The sequence below is a fragment of the Littorina saxatilis genome, linkage group LG4 (assembly GCF_037325665.1).
Source record: "Littorina saxatilis isolate snail1 linkage group LG4, US_GU_Lsax_2.0, whole genome shotgun sequence".
In the NCBI taxonomy this organism is placed as follows: Eukaryota; Metazoa; Mollusca; class Gastropoda; order Littorinimorpha; family Littorinidae; genus Littorina; species Littorina saxatilis.
In genome coordinates this window covers 63,767,565-63,784,771 of record NC_090248.1, presented here as the reverse complement: position 1 = coordinate 63,784,771, position 17,207 = coordinate 63,767,565, and the positions used below count along the sequence as shown (strand labels likewise).

At 42.4% G+C, this 17,207-nt stretch overlaps 1 protein-coding gene across 1 annotated transcript in view; it reads right to left on the bottom strand.

The window, feature by feature from the left end:
• The window catches only part of LOC138965370 (exportin-T-like), a 31,647-nt gene that overhangs the window by 6,201 nt on the left and 8,239 nt on the right, over positions 1-17,207 (bottom strand). Inside the window, exons 4-16 of the mRNA XM_070337512.1 lie at positions 16,038-16,107; positions 15,387-15,605; positions 14,638-14,721; positions 13,044-13,313; positions 11,153-11,232; positions 9,004-9,205; positions 7,587-7,649; positions 6,720-6,791; positions 6,235-6,363; positions 5,599-5,667; positions 4,642-4,761; positions 1,455-1,549; positions 757-934 (exon numbers count right to left, since the gene is read on the bottom strand). Coding sequence (XP_070193613.1) covers positions 757-934; positions 1,455-1,549; positions 4,642-4,761; positions 5,599-5,667; positions 6,235-6,363; positions 6,720-6,791; positions 7,587-7,649; positions 9,004-9,205; positions 11,153-11,232; positions 13,044-13,313; positions 14,638-14,721; positions 15,387-15,605; positions 16,038-16,107 — 1,651 coding nt within the window. The remainder of the gene's footprint in view (positions 1-756; positions 935-1,454; positions 1,550-4,641; positions 4,762-5,598; positions 5,668-6,234; positions 6,364-6,719; positions 6,792-7,586; positions 7,650-9,003; positions 9,206-11,152; positions 11,233-13,043; positions 13,314-14,637; positions 14,722-15,386; positions 15,606-16,037; positions 16,108-17,207) is intronic.

Here is a 17,207-nt window from a genome sequence, read left to right as displayed (position 1 = left end):
GAGGAAAACTTTATCGGTGCTGTTTTGTACTCTCAATAGTCCGTAATAGTTCATTCATCACAGTGTCAATCAACATCAAGAATCTATTTGACTTCATAGAATCTTGTGACTTTTTTTTTGACACAATTCCTAAAATGCCAACATTTGCGAGCAAAGAAAAGATTTTACAATGCAGCAGTAAATCAATTCTTCCCCAGAACCCATCAAGTAAACAGTAACGGTTGAGGCATTAAGAGCTACTCTATGCTACAACAAATACACTGCTTCTTGTTTTCTCTGTCAAAACGCTATCACAGATCAGCCTAGGTGTGTAGACAAGTCTGAAGGCTTTTGTTTTTTCCCTCCTTCAAGTTCAACACATTGGGGAAAGTATCCCCACTTTCAGGCAATCCCAGCCAGTTCACACTTTTTGTAAACACATAAAAGAAGTCAACCACTACAATGCAAACCAGCTTTTTTAACACCCTTATTTAAAGACCCCCCTCCCCCTCTTCCCCCCTTTAACACCTAACCTTTTCAAACTTTCTCTTCATAACTTCTGTAAATTCACCTCCAGTTTAAGACTCCCTCCCTTTCGATTAAAGGCCAGCATCTGCATGCGGCAGGTGTAGCTCTTGTTTCTTGTGCTGCCAACGCTAAATTTAGCTCTATGACCTACTATAATAAGGCTTGATCTCCTGGAGACGGATGTTCGCCTTTCAGATTTGAATTTCTCAGATTTGTGGAGGTGTTACAAGGGGAGTTAACAGTATTTACCTCCGGGGCCAGGGTGCTGGAGATGATGAGGGTGCTGGCCGTCTCGTAGACAAAGAGCTGGTCCTCGTCAGACAGCAGGTGAGGCACCCCGTTAGCACTGCTGCCGGCCGGAGCGTTCAGCACCAGGAGGTCTTGCAGGCCAGAGAACACTTCCTCCAGGTACGGCAGCAGATGATTCCTGTAACGTTAGACATATCTACTGTCAAATCCTGTTCCATAATCCCCTCCCACTGTGTCAAATATACTATTACGCCCTTTCCTTTCAATAGATGAATTCCAAAAATAACACTGTCGGGTTTGTATTGGTTGTGAAACAGTGAATGCCCTTGCTTTTTATTTAGACAAAAACTGGAGAGGCCAATCACTAGCGAGGGGTGTGTCGGAAACGTGGACAGTAGCACGTGTGATGTTATTTGTCAGAGGAAAAGCAAGGTATTCCCTCTTTCCCAACCCAATGTCCATACAAACCCGACAGACTTATTTTCGAAAATCGTCTATTTGCTGTAGGTTCTCATTCTGTCACTATTAATGAGACATGACAGACTGAAACAATGAAAAGGCATACTGACCAAAACATCTCCATCCATTCCCCAAACCAACATCTATCCAAAATTGTCAGCAACAAACAGAATACCACCATTTACCACTCAAATGGCTGCCTAAATGATTCCAAAGAAACAGAAAACTTGCACACTCACTTGAGGCTTTTGACGATTCGAGAGAAGAGGTAGGAGCAGCGACTGCGGACTTTAGGAGATTCATGGTGCAGCCCTCGCTTGTCCAAAAAGGCCATCTGTAAGATAAACACACACATGTTTCACATTTCTCCAACCACTAGACTGTGTTCAAAACTATATAGACAGAAAGCCTCTGTCATCTAAAGATCTGGAAAAGCCAGAAAGGGGTGTGAATCTGTGATCTGTCCACTGTGCAAGTAACAAGCCACACATTCATTGAGTGAACAACTTCTTTGTTCATGGGCTGAAGCTCCCACAGTACACTCGGGTGTTGTTGTTTTTTGCACAAGTGGGTTTTTGCGTGTATGACCATTTTTACCCCGCCATTTAGGCAGCCATACGCTGCTGCCGGGAATATTGAGTGAATTGAGAGTGGAATAAAACGTAAGTCTGCAAGTGCTTTCAAAGTCACCAATCTTGAGACAAGCTTCACACTCGTTCAAGAGACATGTATCCCAAATGGACTGTTTTGGTCTCAATTACTTCCGATCTCTGTATTTTTGTCAATACAGGCAAATCCAGCTAACTCACAAACGGTTAAGTCAAAAATTCGCTTAGCACACAAAGAAATTCTGGTCCGGAATTATCCCTCTTTATCTATGTGTACAAAGTACCCTGAGCTCGAAATGGGATTTCTCTTACGTAAGTCGAAAGACGGATAGCACACAACAGAAAGTCAGTCCCAAAGACAAAGTTTACTCTATATTTACTACAGCAACTCGAAACACGAAACTTGGCGTCTCACACTAGCGCATTGTGTAACCTTATTCCCTTCTTCTCTACACGGACGCCACACCGACTGGTCAGTCGGCACGCAATAAAGTATGAACTGAAGTTAGGAGGGGGCGAGGAGTAAGGAGGGGGCGAGGAGTAAGGAGAATTATCCAACTCCAAGAAAACATTCTGAAAAAGGTGGGGAAGTGGTGACAAGGCAGTGAACGCACTCACGTTATGAACATCACTGACATCATACGAAAGCAGCCACACAAACACAGCACAGAGGCAGAGGCAGGTGTGCAGATGCTTTGTGAGAATAAGCGTTGAAAACCAGTTTGTAAAACAAGAAGGGCAAAGCCCATACGACTCACATGCTTGACCTTGACCTTAACTAAACCTAGCAATGACATCATACACTAAGAACTGCTTTACACATTTTTCCTACCAAAATACATGTGACCTTGACCCAAGGTCAAGGTCATCCAAGGTCATGCAACACAAAGCTGTTAATTCAAGACATAGGAAGTACAATGGTGCTTATTGGCTCTTTCTACCATGAGATATGGTCACTTTTAGTGGTTCACTACCTTATTTTGGTCACATTTCATAAGGGTCAAAGTGACCTTGACCTTGATCATATGTGACCAAATGTGTCTCATGATGAAAGCATAACATGTGCCCCACATAATTTTTAAGTTTGAAACAGTTATCTTCCATAGTTCAGGGTCAAGGTCACTTCAAAATATGTAAACAATCCAACTTTGAAGAGCTCCTGTGACCTTGACCTTGAAGCAAGGTAAACCAAACTGGTATCAAAAGATGGGGCTTACTTTGCCCTATATATCATATATAGGTGAGGTATTGAATCTCAAAAACTTCAGAGAAAATGGGAAAAATGTGAAAAATAGCTGGTTTTTAGGCAACATTTATGGCCCCTGCGACCTTGACCTTGAAGCAAGGTCAAGATGCTATGTATGTTTTTTGGGGCCTTGTCATCATACACCATCTTGCCAAATTTGGTACTGATAGACTGAATAGTGTCCAAGAAATATCCAACGTTAAAGTTTTCCGGACGGACGTCCGGACGGACGGACGGACGGACGGACGACTCGGGTGAGTACATAGACTCACTTTTGCTTCGCATGTGAGTCAAAAAACAGCAGATAGAGCCGCTTGTCATAATCATTCTTCTTGTCTGGCTTTATTGACTGCATGCCGATCTTGTGGCAGTGACTTTTCACTCTTCAGTCGGACTGTACACAAACCGCTCTCACTCTCTCTCACTGACTACCCTAAGCCCTGACAACTGATCCTTGGAAATTGTTTGGAAGAGTACACCTCTCTATTTCTCTCCAATGCTCTTCCTGCTGACTTCAGTGACACCGGACACCCCACTGAGTTTAGCCAGCTACCCCCCCCCCCCCCCCCCTCTCTCTCTCTCTCTCTCCCCCCAGCCATGTACTGTTTGGTGCTGTGGCCAGAGAGGTGTCACCGGCTAATTGAGGCCAGCTGCACTGTTCACTCAGAGCAAAACTAGTTGACTGTGTCTAACTTTTGACAAAGCAACACAACTGAAGGGTTCACAGATTAGGTAACCGACTCACTGGTCAAGGCTGCAGGGAAACAAGAGTATCTTGTCAATGAAAGAGGTTACACACAGATACGCGATGCTGAGAACGGTGGCCGATTTTTCACTCTCTTTCTCGGAGGGCCTTTATCATTGCAGGGACTGCTGTAAAGAAATGCTTGCTCAGAAACTAACTCTTTTTGCATTGAAACATGCACCAGAACTGGTGGACACCATCGACAATGTCAAACATGAAATCGAAGCAGTTTGCTTGAGGAAACGGTCGTCAGCAACTCAAACTTCTCTGTTTTCTTTTTTTAAGAAAATCTGAGGTGACTTTCTTTGTGGCCCCGCCCCCTCCCTCTGTAAGGACCCCCCCTCCATAAGGACCGATTTTTGTCAACATTTTCAAGGTCGCTAGAGAGGGGTTCCACTGTACTATGACCAAGTCGAAATTTCGGATAGGACACAATAACAATTCGGTCCCTTCAATTTCGTCTTATCCGGATTTGCCTGTAACTGTGCATTGGCGTATTTTAGTCACAAATACAAGTCTATCACATATATAATTCAAACAGCGAGCTGGAGCATAAAGTCACTAATGTAAGGTAATACTTTCTGTCAGTTTCACACAATCACCCTAATTCTGAAAGTGACAAAACACATATACTGTACGATTAAATCTCTGACTCAAGTTTTTTCAGACAGATCTATGCAATGAGATAGGGGTTTCTGAAATCAATTTTGCCGTGCCTGGCGTTGCCTTTATAAGTGTCACTCTTCTTCAGGTCAAACCTTTATTTTCTGCAGCATACAGTATTTTATGTTCCTCTGCTCACAAGACATATTCCAAATCCAACTCACCAGGACGTCAGGGATGTGTTCCGGCTCCACCTGGAAGAACTTGTCGTAGCGCACCGCTGTTTCGAAAAACTGGAGCTGGACGATGACGTGACCATGGCAACTGACTCGACTGGTCACCAGCTGCACAGAGACATACATACATGACGTGATGATAATGTTGTTTTACGCCCTCAAGATGAAACCATTAGGAGCATGTCCCTGGGTGTTACCCCGACGATGAGACACACCGGTGTATGCGTGTTCAGGTGGAATCAGCCATCTGCACTTATGGCAGAATGACCGAGATGTGTTACTTGCCACTGTGGTGACACGTGGGTGGGACATGGATACCGTCTCTGAGTCTGCACATAAAGTTGACCCGTGTCCGTCCCGATCGGGATTTGAACCCGTCACCCTAGGATCACACGTCAAGTGCTCTACCACCTGAGCTACCCGGCCTCTAAGTATATACACACATGACATTGACTGGTTGGTGTTGTGTGTGTTGGGTATCAGCATCTCCAAGTGTGTATGTACTTGCATGCTTGTTTCCCCGTCTTACTGTAGCCCATAAAAGCTATCCAATAGAGGAATAAACAAACAACAAAAACAGTGAGAAAGAAATATTTGCTGCTCAAGAATAATCACACAAAATATTTCAATCAAGTCTCCTCTGTATCTCAAACATGAATACATGTAAGGCCCAAAAAATAACATGATTGTTTCCTCGATGACAAGGACAAAGATATTATTAGGGTCGGTAGGTTCGCAGCTTAAAAAAAAAAAAAATTAATTGCAGTTTTTCTATTTACACAGGCTCATGTGGATTTTTATTGGCTGGAAATGGTGCAAGCTGTGGCCCCTGGACGTTGGAGAAGAGTACATTTTTTCTTGGCCCAGGCTAGATGAAGAATCCATGGTCAAAGTGTAAGCACACAGCAGAGAACAGAATGGTAAGAAAGAAGAACAGTGACTCACCAATCTCATCATGTTCTGCAGTGCTGAGACCTTGGTGCTGTTGCCACTAAAATGCTGTCCGTGAGATGCCTGAAAAGGGGAATACGCATTCATTTCCTGTGCAAGAGATACTGGTGCACGAGTCATTTTTACATGCAAATGATACATACCAGCCACCATTCTCTTTTCTTTGCAAATACTGCACCGCTCAACATGAACTAACATTTCACAGCTACCAGAGCAATATAAAATTGTCTTTTCTACCAACTGACAAACATTGGTTTTGTTTCTGTTGAGAGGGCTGTACCCTAACACCCACCAAGCCGCCCGAAGCAGGGTGTAAATCGTGTCGGGCGAGTTCAAACTCCAACCGTACCGTCCTGACAAGCGACCTGAAAATACTGGTCAGCCAGTTCTTATTTCTGCACCAACCTCTCTCCACCATTCCTTCAGTAGGTGTGAAGTTTCACCAAGGCTGCCACCAACAGCAACCCCTTCCTCTTCCTCACTTGGCCATCACTGCTTGCCTTTTTCATGAGTTTGCTCTCAAATTACCCAACCACTTCACAAGGTGCAAATCTCTCCAAACACTACCAGTTCACTGTGCTCTCAAAACACTATTAGTAAAAGTTAACTCTAAAGAATGCCAGCACTCACAGGCACAGCCTCAGCAACGCTGTACAGCAGGGTCAAGGCCATCTCAACGTCACGGAAGTCGGCCGCCTCCCACTGGGCCAGTGTCTGAGTGACGATGGTGTGAACTGTCATCAGGATCAGGTCAGAGTCCTGCACGACAACATGGCAAATGACTGCAACTTGCAACACCTTTTCATTGATCAGCCAAACGCTCACCAGTCTACAACTTTTTTTCCAGTTCATAATGTTGGTACAATTTCTTATTAAAAATTAAAATCTGAGAAAATGTGAGTCCTAAAGGAAGGGAGTCATAAAATGGAAGTCAATGTACAGGTGTTGTGAACAGAAAATCGAAAAAGCAAGGATCTTAAAAGAACAATCTTAAAACCAAAATGGAGAATGTACCAAGACCAAGGTAGTGTGTTTGTTCGTTTTTTTCTTTCTTTTTGTTGTACTTGTTGTTTGGTTGTATGTCTGTTGTCTTGAGAAAGCTTTTCGTGACTCACCAGCTGTGCCAGGTTGTTGAAGATGACTCTCATCTGCTTGCGGTAATCCATGAACATGGCTTCATCCTCACCCTGCAACGTCAACAACAATTACTGTGGTTGGCATGTTAATATTACAGTCTCGGTCAAGATGAATGCAAGTTGCAACCATACTCATCGCACAAATGTAATTACAAATTCCATCAAAATTCAAACAGGGTCAATGATTTCTCAGACTTTTATCCATTGAAAAAGTGCTTCCAAACAAAGCGTTATTAATGACGAGGATGACAATGATGGCTATGACGGTAATAAGACAACGACAGCAGCTTTGAAAACAGTGGCAATCATGATGTCAGCAAGTATGATGATGACAATGATGGCTATGACGGTAATAAGACAACGACAGCAGCTTTGAAAACAGTGGCAATCATGATGTCAGCAATCATGATGTCAGCAAATATGATGATGATAATGAAGCCTGCAATTACATCAAAGTTCAAACAGGGTCAAGTTCAAACAGGGTCAAATTATTTCTCAGACTTTGAACCCACTGAAAAACGTCATTAATGACGAGGGTGACACTGATGATAATGATGACAATGACGATAATGGAGACAATGACAGCAATATTGACAACAGCGACAATCATGCTGTCAACAACGATGATGATAATGATGACAATGACGATAATGGAGACAATGACTGCAATATTGACAACAGCGACAATCATGCTGTCAACAACGATGATGATAATGATGACAATGACGATAATGGAGACAATGACTGCAATATTGACAACAGCGACAATCATGCTGTCAACAACGATGATGATAATGAGCCGTCATCCCTTCCCAATGAATGACCAACTATGAGCTGGTGACTGACCTCTTGTTCAAAGTTGTAGCACTCGTCATACTTCATCTTCTTCACCACCGTGTACAGCATACCCTGAAAGCGGAAAGGACAAGGATAAGATTAGATGTTATTTAGCCCCGTGAGGTTACCCTCATGGCTGCTTTCTCCCTGGGGAAAGTGAGCCGCCATACAGTACAGCGCTACCCACATTTTTATTTTCCTTGCATGCCTGTATTCATGTTTCCAAGCCCTCAGACTTTTGCTGTGAACTTTGGTTCTTTATCGTGCGCATGTGTGCACACAGGGGTGTTTGGCCACCATGTCTGCACAAAGTTGACTCTGAGAAATAAATCCCTCGCCAAACAAAAGGAAAGAAACCCGTGCCGATAGAGACAAGTGGTTTTGAAGCCAGCGCCGCTACTGACTGCGCTATTATCCTGCAAAGTCAACTTCAGGGTCAATTAAGGGATGACCTTAATCCATTCCAGATCCATCCGGGCTTTAGCAAGCTACCTTATGCTTGAAGACTTTTTCGCATCCTAGCTGCTTACTATGAAACTCTCCAATAAATGAATGTTCATAATCGTCACCAGCAGTGATTCTTTAATGAGTCTTATAACAACACCATAACCTTTCCAACCAAGCCACACAAAAATGTTCCTTTTATAATTATAACAACACCATAACCTTTCCAACCAAGTCACACAATGATGTTCCTTTTATAATTATAACAACACCTTAACCTCTCCGACCAAGTCACACAAAAATGTTCCTTTTATAATTATAACAACACCTTAACCTCTCCGACCAAGTCACACAAAAATGTTCCTTTTATAATTATAACAACACCTTAACCTTTCCAACCAAGTCACACAATGATGTTCCTTTTATAATTATAACAACACCATAACCTTTCCAACCAAGTCACACAATGATGTTCCTTTTATAATTATAACAACACCTTAACCTTTCCAACCAAGTCACACAATGATTTTCCTTTTATAATTATAACAACACCTTAACCTTTCCAACCAAGTCACACAATGATGTTCCTTTTATAATTATAACAACACCATAACCTTTCCAACCAAGCCACACAAAAATGTTCCTTTTATAATTATAACAACACCATAACCTTTCCAACCAAGTCACACAATGATGTTCCTTTTATAATTATAACAACACCTTAACCTCTCCGACCAAGTCACACAAAAATGTTCCTTTTATAATTATAACAACACCTTAACCTCTCCGACCAAGTCACACAAAAATGTTCCTTTTATAATTATAACAACACCTTAACCTCTCCGACCAAGTCACACAAAAATGTTCCTTTTATAATTATAACAACACCTTAACCTTTCCAACCAAGTCACACAATGATTTTCCTTTTATAATTATAACAACACCTTAACCTTTCCAACCAAGTCACACAATGATGACGTACCTCGACATGGTTGCGCTGTGTGGGTGAGAGTGGTGGGCCCTTGGTTTTCAACAAGGCGATGTACTCTGTGGCAAAGTCGGCCACCGCCCCGGACACATCATCATCTTCGTTGCCAAGGAAACGCAGCATGTAAGGAATCTTGGCTTCCAGGGCTGTCTGGATTTCTGCAAGGTCGCTCTCTGCATTGCCCGTCTTGTGCAGTCTGTGGAAAAGAATGGCACATAATGTAAACTAAGATACAACAATACATGGAATTCATCAAAGCTTGTTTGGTATCTCTTTGCTTCAGCAAAAAATAAACTCTGGGAATATTCAGATCTGTAACCAACCAGCCAGGCCAACTCTGCTCCTTTAAAAAGTTCTCTTGACCACTGAGGAAGTAAACGGTGGTGTTTATTCACGTTGTACAACTGAGTAAGTTGACTTTTCTTCTGTTATTTGGCAAGTACATGTACAACTTCCAGTCTACAGTTACCCTGAGATCCAAGTTTAGGTTTCTGTCAGGGGGTCAGTTTTAACACAACTTCATAAGTCTGAGGTGAAGAATAACAGAGGCCCTTATCTTGGCTCAAACAGTGACAGTGTTTCTCAGAACAACTAACAAATCGGTGGCGACCCACGATGTAAGGTTCGTTTTTTGACAAAAATGTACAATAGAACACCATTAGTAAATAAGACCAAAAGCATCACTAAAATAGCTGACCAACGGATCCAGTGGTCTAAGATGAAGTCTCCTTTCAGTTTGAAAGACAATACACTGACTTTACTGACTGTGAAAGCACACTTGAAAACTGCAGACATTTGCTAGAGCTAGGAACTCGTGAGGGCGGAATCTGTATTTCTTGAAATGCTGTGCCAATGCTTTACAACAGCATCACGTAGAACAATGGTGACTGTGCATGAGAGCCAGAAATAAAAAGTTTCGTGTTTTGTGTTCCTGAAGAAGACCCTGGAGTGGAAACGTCAAACATTGTGATTTGTATTGTCTTCGTTAAAGGCACAGTAAGCCTCCCGTAAACCATCACAGAGCTCCCCGAGCGTCTACATACAGTACAAGCATACTTCCATTTGAACGCTCACCGAACGGGAACATCCTGGCTGCTTTCTGTCGAGCGTGAGAAATTTTCAAAGAATTTATTTTCGTGGACTTGCTCCTCTACAACAATGGCGCCTCGTTTTGGTGCTGGACGGCTGTTATGAATATTCAATACCGGAAATCACACCCGGACAGTAAGCCTCCCGTAAACCATCACAGATACTGTCAGGCTTTTACACACTGTACAAACACCCTTCCATTTAAACGCTCACCAAACGGGAACATCCTAGGTGCCCTACGTAAAGAGCGAGCAATTTAGTAAAGAATTAATTTTGCAGATTGTCTCGAACACTTTTTGGACCCATCCTGAACTCAGGTCAACCATGAGTTACTTCCCTTCGGGTCTCATTCTATCGATGTAAACTGGTGATAGCCGTGGATCGATGATTATCAAAATGTTTTTGGACCGTGGTGCGTTTTTGCGCTAGACCTAACTTTTAAAATCTAAATAATAAATTGACAGCTTGTTACACAAACATTCTTTAATCATAAAAGAATTCTTTTTTCATCAAGACAAGATCAGTACAATTTAAAGTTGTGAAAGTTTGAAAAAAGAAAAGCCCGGAAGCAGGGTCACGCAAGGGTCGTAGCAGACGACGGTTTATGCAATCGCCGTTCCTCTCAACAGTCAAAAGCCATCGCTAGAGTTCTTGTGAACCACAGCCGTTTGTTTCGTGCATAAAACGTGCTATTGTAAATAAGCTCACATCGAGTCGCATTCAAATGACTAACTGACGACTACATTGTGAAAAAGGGAAACTGGATCACACGGGTTCACGATGGCTCAGGGCTAAGATAAACCACGCAAAAATAAATTCTTTGAAAATTGCTCGCTCTTTACGGAGGGCACCTAGAATGTTCTCAATCGGTGAGTGTTTAAATGAAAGGGTGTTTGTACAGTGTGTAAAAGCCTGACCGTATCTGTGATGGTTTACGGGAGGCTTACTGTGCCTTTAAAGTTTTAAACACGTGAGTAAAGTATTTTTTTGTCTTTTATAGCATCAAAGTAGTCAAGACAATGAGAGACAATGCGTGAAGTCACAAATAACTTACTTGTTCCAGCTGCAGATGAGGGCCTGACCCACGCCGCACACCAGTTTGGACAGCTTGGCCAGGTAGTCTCCCTCCTCATCCTGCACACATCGTTACCATGACAACATCACTTTGAACAGTTATTCACACACCGTCACCATGGCAACATCACTTTGACCACAGTTATTCACACACCGTCACCATGGCAACATCACTTTGAACACAGTTATTAACACACCGTCACCATCACTTTGACCACAGTTATTCACACACCGTCACCATGGCAACATCACTTTGACCATTTTTTTTTCCATTTTTTTTCTTTCATTTTCATTACTTTCTTGTCCCATCGCTGGGAAATTCGGGTCGCTTCCTCCCAGTGGAAAGCTAGCAGCAACGGAGTCGCGCTACCCAAGTGTCTGCGTGTTTAGGTGTATTCAGCCACCTGCACTTATGGCAGAATGACCAAGGTCTTTTACGTGCCATTGTGATGACACGGGGGTGGGACATGGCTTCCGTCTCTGGGTCTGCACGTAAAGTTGACCCGTGTCCGTCCACAGGTATTCACACACCACTACCATCACAACATCAATTTGACCACAGGTATTGTTTTTATAGGGTAAGTAGCAAAATGCAGAGCAAAAAACCCCACTATTTCACCTGCACTGGTGTTAAGAACAGGTGTCCTATTTATAAATAATCTCTACAGAAAACAAGAAGGGCAAAGCCCATACGACTCACATGCTTGACCTTGACCTTTACATGACCTTGACCTTCAGGGTCAAGGTCAAATAACTAAACCTAGCAATGACATCATACACTAAGAACTGCTTTACACATTTTTCCTACCAAAATACATGTGACCTTGACCCAAGCAAGGTCAAGGTCATCCAAGGTCATGCAACACAAAGCTGTTAATTCAAGACATAGGAAGTACAATGGTGCTTATTGGCTCTTTCTACCATGAGATATGGTCACTTTTAGTGGTTCACTACCTTATTTTGGTCACATTTCATAAGGGTCAAAGTGACCTTGACCTTGATCATATGTGACCAAATGTGTCTCATGATGAAAGCATAACATGTGCCCCACATAATTTTTAAGTTTGAAACAGTTATCTTCCATAGTTCAGGGTCATTGTCACTTCAAAATATGTATACAATCCAACTTTGAAGAGCTCCTGTGACCTTGACCTTGAAGCAAGGTAAACCAAACTGGTATCAAAAGATGGGGCTTACTTTGCCCTATATATCATATATAGGTGAGGTATTCAATCTCAAAAACTTCAGAGAAAATGTGAAAAATGTGAAAAATAGCTGTTTTTTAGACAACATTTATGGCCCCTGCGACCTTGACCTTGAAGCAAGGTCAAGATGCTATGTATGTTTTTTGGGGCCTTGTCATCATACACCATCTTGCCAAATTTGGTACTGATAGACTGAATAGTGTCCAAGAAATATCCAACGTTAAAGTTTTCCGGACGGACGGACGGACGGACGGACGGACGACTCGGGTGAGTACATAGACTCACTTTTGCTTCGCATGTGAGTCAAAAACCTGCAAGGAAAGTGCTACTTTAATCTAATTGCCTCATTCCTGACACTTCCCATGACAAGACAAACTAATGTTGGGGCAATAAGCTACTGTACTGTATACTTGCCCTCAAAAAAACATTTTCAAACGGTACCAGGAAAAAAATGCAATGAGACCCAATAACCAGAGAATAACGTCTGACTACCTTGTGTCCACAAAGCAATTCCTTTCTAAAAACCTTTCATCACTACAGAGAGAAAGGTCCAATCATCACGTGCCACTTTCAACTTCTTCTTCAGCGTTCGACGTTTGTGTCACTACCACTTTCAACATGGCTTGGCAATCCCATCAAAGTTATAGATGTCAAAGTCAAACTAACCTCAGGGGGATTCAGAACGCCAGCGCCGTCCAATACGGTGAAAAAGGATTCCACCAATCGCAGTTTAGCCATGGGATCCATGCCCTTGCTGATCACCTCGTAAATGCAGTCGGCAGCAGACTCGCGCAATAACGGCTGGTTCAGAAAACGCAGCAGCACAGGTACGAAGCGATCGTTGGCCACCAGTGTTATTTCAATCCATGAAACGTATTTTCCAACAACATCCAGACACATGCACACCAATTCTGGTTGGCTGGTTTCATAGGCTGTCTGTAAAATTAACAAATAAATAGATCAATTAATAAATAAATAAATACGTGAATACAGACACAATCAAACAGACATTGGAAACAAACAAGATAAATCAGACCAAACAAAATGAGGAAAGATCAAAAACAACATGCAGAGTGAATATATTTCAAGTTTATACTTTCCAAGTCAAAACACTAGTACTTCACACTCTAAGTCTAAATGAAACAGGACAGTTTCACTTACTTTCAAGCTTTACAGCTAACCCTTTGTCAAAAACAAACAAATAAAACAAACCAAATGTCACTGACTGTTTGGTGTAGATATCATGCCCAAGCAGTCATTGGCTGTCAAACTGTCTGTAAGCTAAGTATATAAACAGGTACCGCCCTTTCCCTGCTGACACTATAAATCTGTCGAGGCTTCCACATGAACATACTTTCCACATGAACATACTTTCCACATGAACATACTGTCACATACTGTCCACATGAACATACTGTCCACATGAGCATACTTTCCACATGAACATACTTTCCACATGAACATACTGTCCACATGAACATACTTTCCACATGAACATACTGTCCACATGAACATACTTTCCACATGAACATACTTTCCACATGAACACTTTCCACATGAACATAATTTTCACATGAACATACTTTCCACATGAACATACTTTCCAGAAATCTACAGTCTGGCTGCTTCTGAGCAGAGAAGGATTTTTTTTTTTTTGCTGAATTAATTGTGTAGCTGACACCTGTGAAACCAAATCAGCAGAAAGATTCAACTCTGCACAGGAGGGAGACAGGTTGTTGATGTTTGGTATGTGTCCAAATGGAAAGATGGTATCCCACGCAAAAGACAAGACACATCTGTGGTGGTGTACCTGGTGATTTACACAGGAAATGTATCTGATCGCAGCACTATCAGACATCGTGCACAGTGAAGGTGTGTAAACAGGGATGGCCAAATCGTCCAGGGACGAGTACAAAATACGCCAGGCTAGTAGAAACCGCCTGTCAGCGGCCAGTATAAAAATTCTGGTCAGATGCAATACGTTTGGTTGTACTATCAAGTTTTAAAGCCATATTAACACTGCAGATGCAGGAACTTCTGTCATCTGCAAATTCACAGCCATGTTCTAGTGAAACGAAAACGAGGCTCCTGTCGTAGCACTGCTATTTTAATTGTGAAAAGAAATCTGACACTCATAATTTGTGTGCTATGTACTGGGCCAGGAAAAATTTCTGACGGGCTGGTGACTTCTTGAAGATACTCGCCACATTTTGAGATTTGGCCATCCCTGGTAAAGTTCAAGATGCAAGAAGCAACTCACCATGATCTGCAACCAAGAGTCGGCTACCTGGGCCACACAGGTCTCCCTCATGTGATCCTTGATGGCGGTGTTCCTCACAGACTCCTGCAAGATAAGCTAAAGTAAATGAAAGAAAATGTAAGTAGAAATGCCAAACCCTCTGCTCGGCAGGCAGCTTTCAGTGGTTCCAGCCAGCTGAGAGGGGGGGTTTCACACTTTCAACATTTTTTCCACCTAGAAAACCACAATTCTATTCACCCATGTTTGTTTTGTCGGAAAGAGGAATGAATGAAATTTGATGCAAAGCTCTGAATCTCTTCAACCTATGGCAGTCCAGGATCATAGAGGAATGTTTGCCTCAATTTGCCTTCTATCTGCAGGGCAAAAAACCCACTAACAACAAAACACACAACATGCAAACACAGAACAGAGAAACAAACACAATGTCAACACTTACTCAAAACCCTCAGCAAATTTTCCTAGCAGTAGCATGCTCGTTTTTCTCAAACACTGACTCCTGACTGAGGTTGTTTGTTATTATTTTAACATTTTTAGCATACTCCACTTTCTCAAAGTCAAACACTCAGTAATTATATCAGCATACTCCCCTTTCTTAATAACACGAATTAACTTTACTTGGTCAAAACACTCAAGAAGTATTCTCAAAGTCAAACACTCAGTTTTTTCAGGACCAAAAGTTTACCTCCCCCCCCCCCCCCCCCCCCCTCATTAATTATCTCTGCATCTACAACCTCAAAACTGTGATTCACCTCAGCCGAGTGGATGACCTCTCGATCCACGACCTCCTGGTCAATGGCCAGCATGACCCTCAGGTACATGCCCACGGCCTTGTGACCTTGGTTCAGCGTGCGCAGAATATCCTCGAAGAAAGACGGCCAGCGAGAAGGGTAGTCAAAGACGAAGGCAAGGGAGACAATCTGAGCCACCTTGTTGAGGATGAAGGTGCGTTCCTGTGTGCCCTCGTTGCTCTGTGGAGAGTTATATATATGTTACATTTGTAAGTAGTCAAGCAGTTGTTTGCTGTAGCCTGCTGCAATTAATAATGAATATATAATTATATCACTGAATAAGAAAGTAAATACAAACCAAACCAAACCAAAAAAATCAGTCTCCAATGTATGTATATCACACATCATAAAAGGGAGTGTGCATGTTTGCACAACGCTATAAATACCCTGGTAAGCTGCGTTCTCATCAATGTAAAACCATACAAACCAGGGTTACAGTGGTCAAGGTTTTTGAGGAATTTACCGTCTTCTGATCCCAAAATTATAGCTCAGAGTCATAATTATTTAAGAGTTTCTGTATAGAGCCTATGAAACCCCTAGGACACCCAACCATTAATCATGCAAAAACATTGATGAAGATAATGAAGACAATCTTTAAGTCTTTTTACTCACAGCCAACTGCAGACAGCTCATGAGAAAAACGCGCACACTGTTCTGTTCATCCCTGTCTGCTTGTTGATACCTGTCACCACACCAAAAGCATAGCAAGCTAAACATTATAAACTGACAAAATATGAGTATATTTACACCAGGTTCATGCATGTATCAGATGTTGGCACAACCAGGTCCAACAAAGAGAAGCTACATTGTACTGTTCTGTTTTATCCAATGAAAAGCACACACAAAATGAAGTCATTAGTGAAACATAAACATCTGAACAGTAACATTTTAAGTTATTTACTGAAAAGCACAATTTGACAAAAATTACAAGTAATCATGTTAACAAAACAAGATTTTCTGAACCTAAAGTCCTTTTGAAATGAGGCCATGGCATGTAGAGAAATACCTCATGCCAACAAAAACAGAATAGTATCACAGCGGGCAAATGCATCATATCTATCAGATACGACTTGTGTCTGTGTGTCTGTTAGCGATGCACGGCCAAAGTTCTTGATGGATCTGCTTCAAATTTGGTGGGCATATTCAGGCAGACCCCGGACATAACCTGGTCGATGAGAATTTTGAACACGTGCTCTCAGCGCACAGCGCTGAACCGATTTTGGTTTGCGCGCTGAACCGATTTTGGTTTGCGCGCTGAACCGATTTTGGTTTTTCTCTGGATCCATTCCCAGTAACTCTTCCTTATCTTCTCCAGTGTTTTCAGCCGCGTTTATCTCCCTTCCTCCGTGCGGTGCGCCGGCAAAGCCGGCGTACACCCGGCAAAGCCGGGTCCCAGGCGCAGCCTGGTATTCGGCTCTACTTCTTCCCGGCGAAGCCGGTACCCGGCTTCATCTAGTATATGGTCACGGCTCAGAAATGGCGTCGAACTCCACCCTTACCCCATTCAAACGCCCCACACGCTCAGTTATGGTTTATTCTACCTTTGAAAGTACTGACACGGGGTGCAGATATGAATACAGTTACTATTCTGGTAGAAACCGAAAGGTTTGATGACTTTGTTTTCGAGCAAGGCGCAATAGTAGAGTGAATTTACGTCGATTTTCGGGCCGGAAGTTGGGACACTTTTTTACTTGGTGTCGAAACGTCGTATTTGCGCGTACTACACACACTGCTTGGATAAGAACTTGATGGAGATGGAAAGAGAAGGTGTTAGTTATTGTT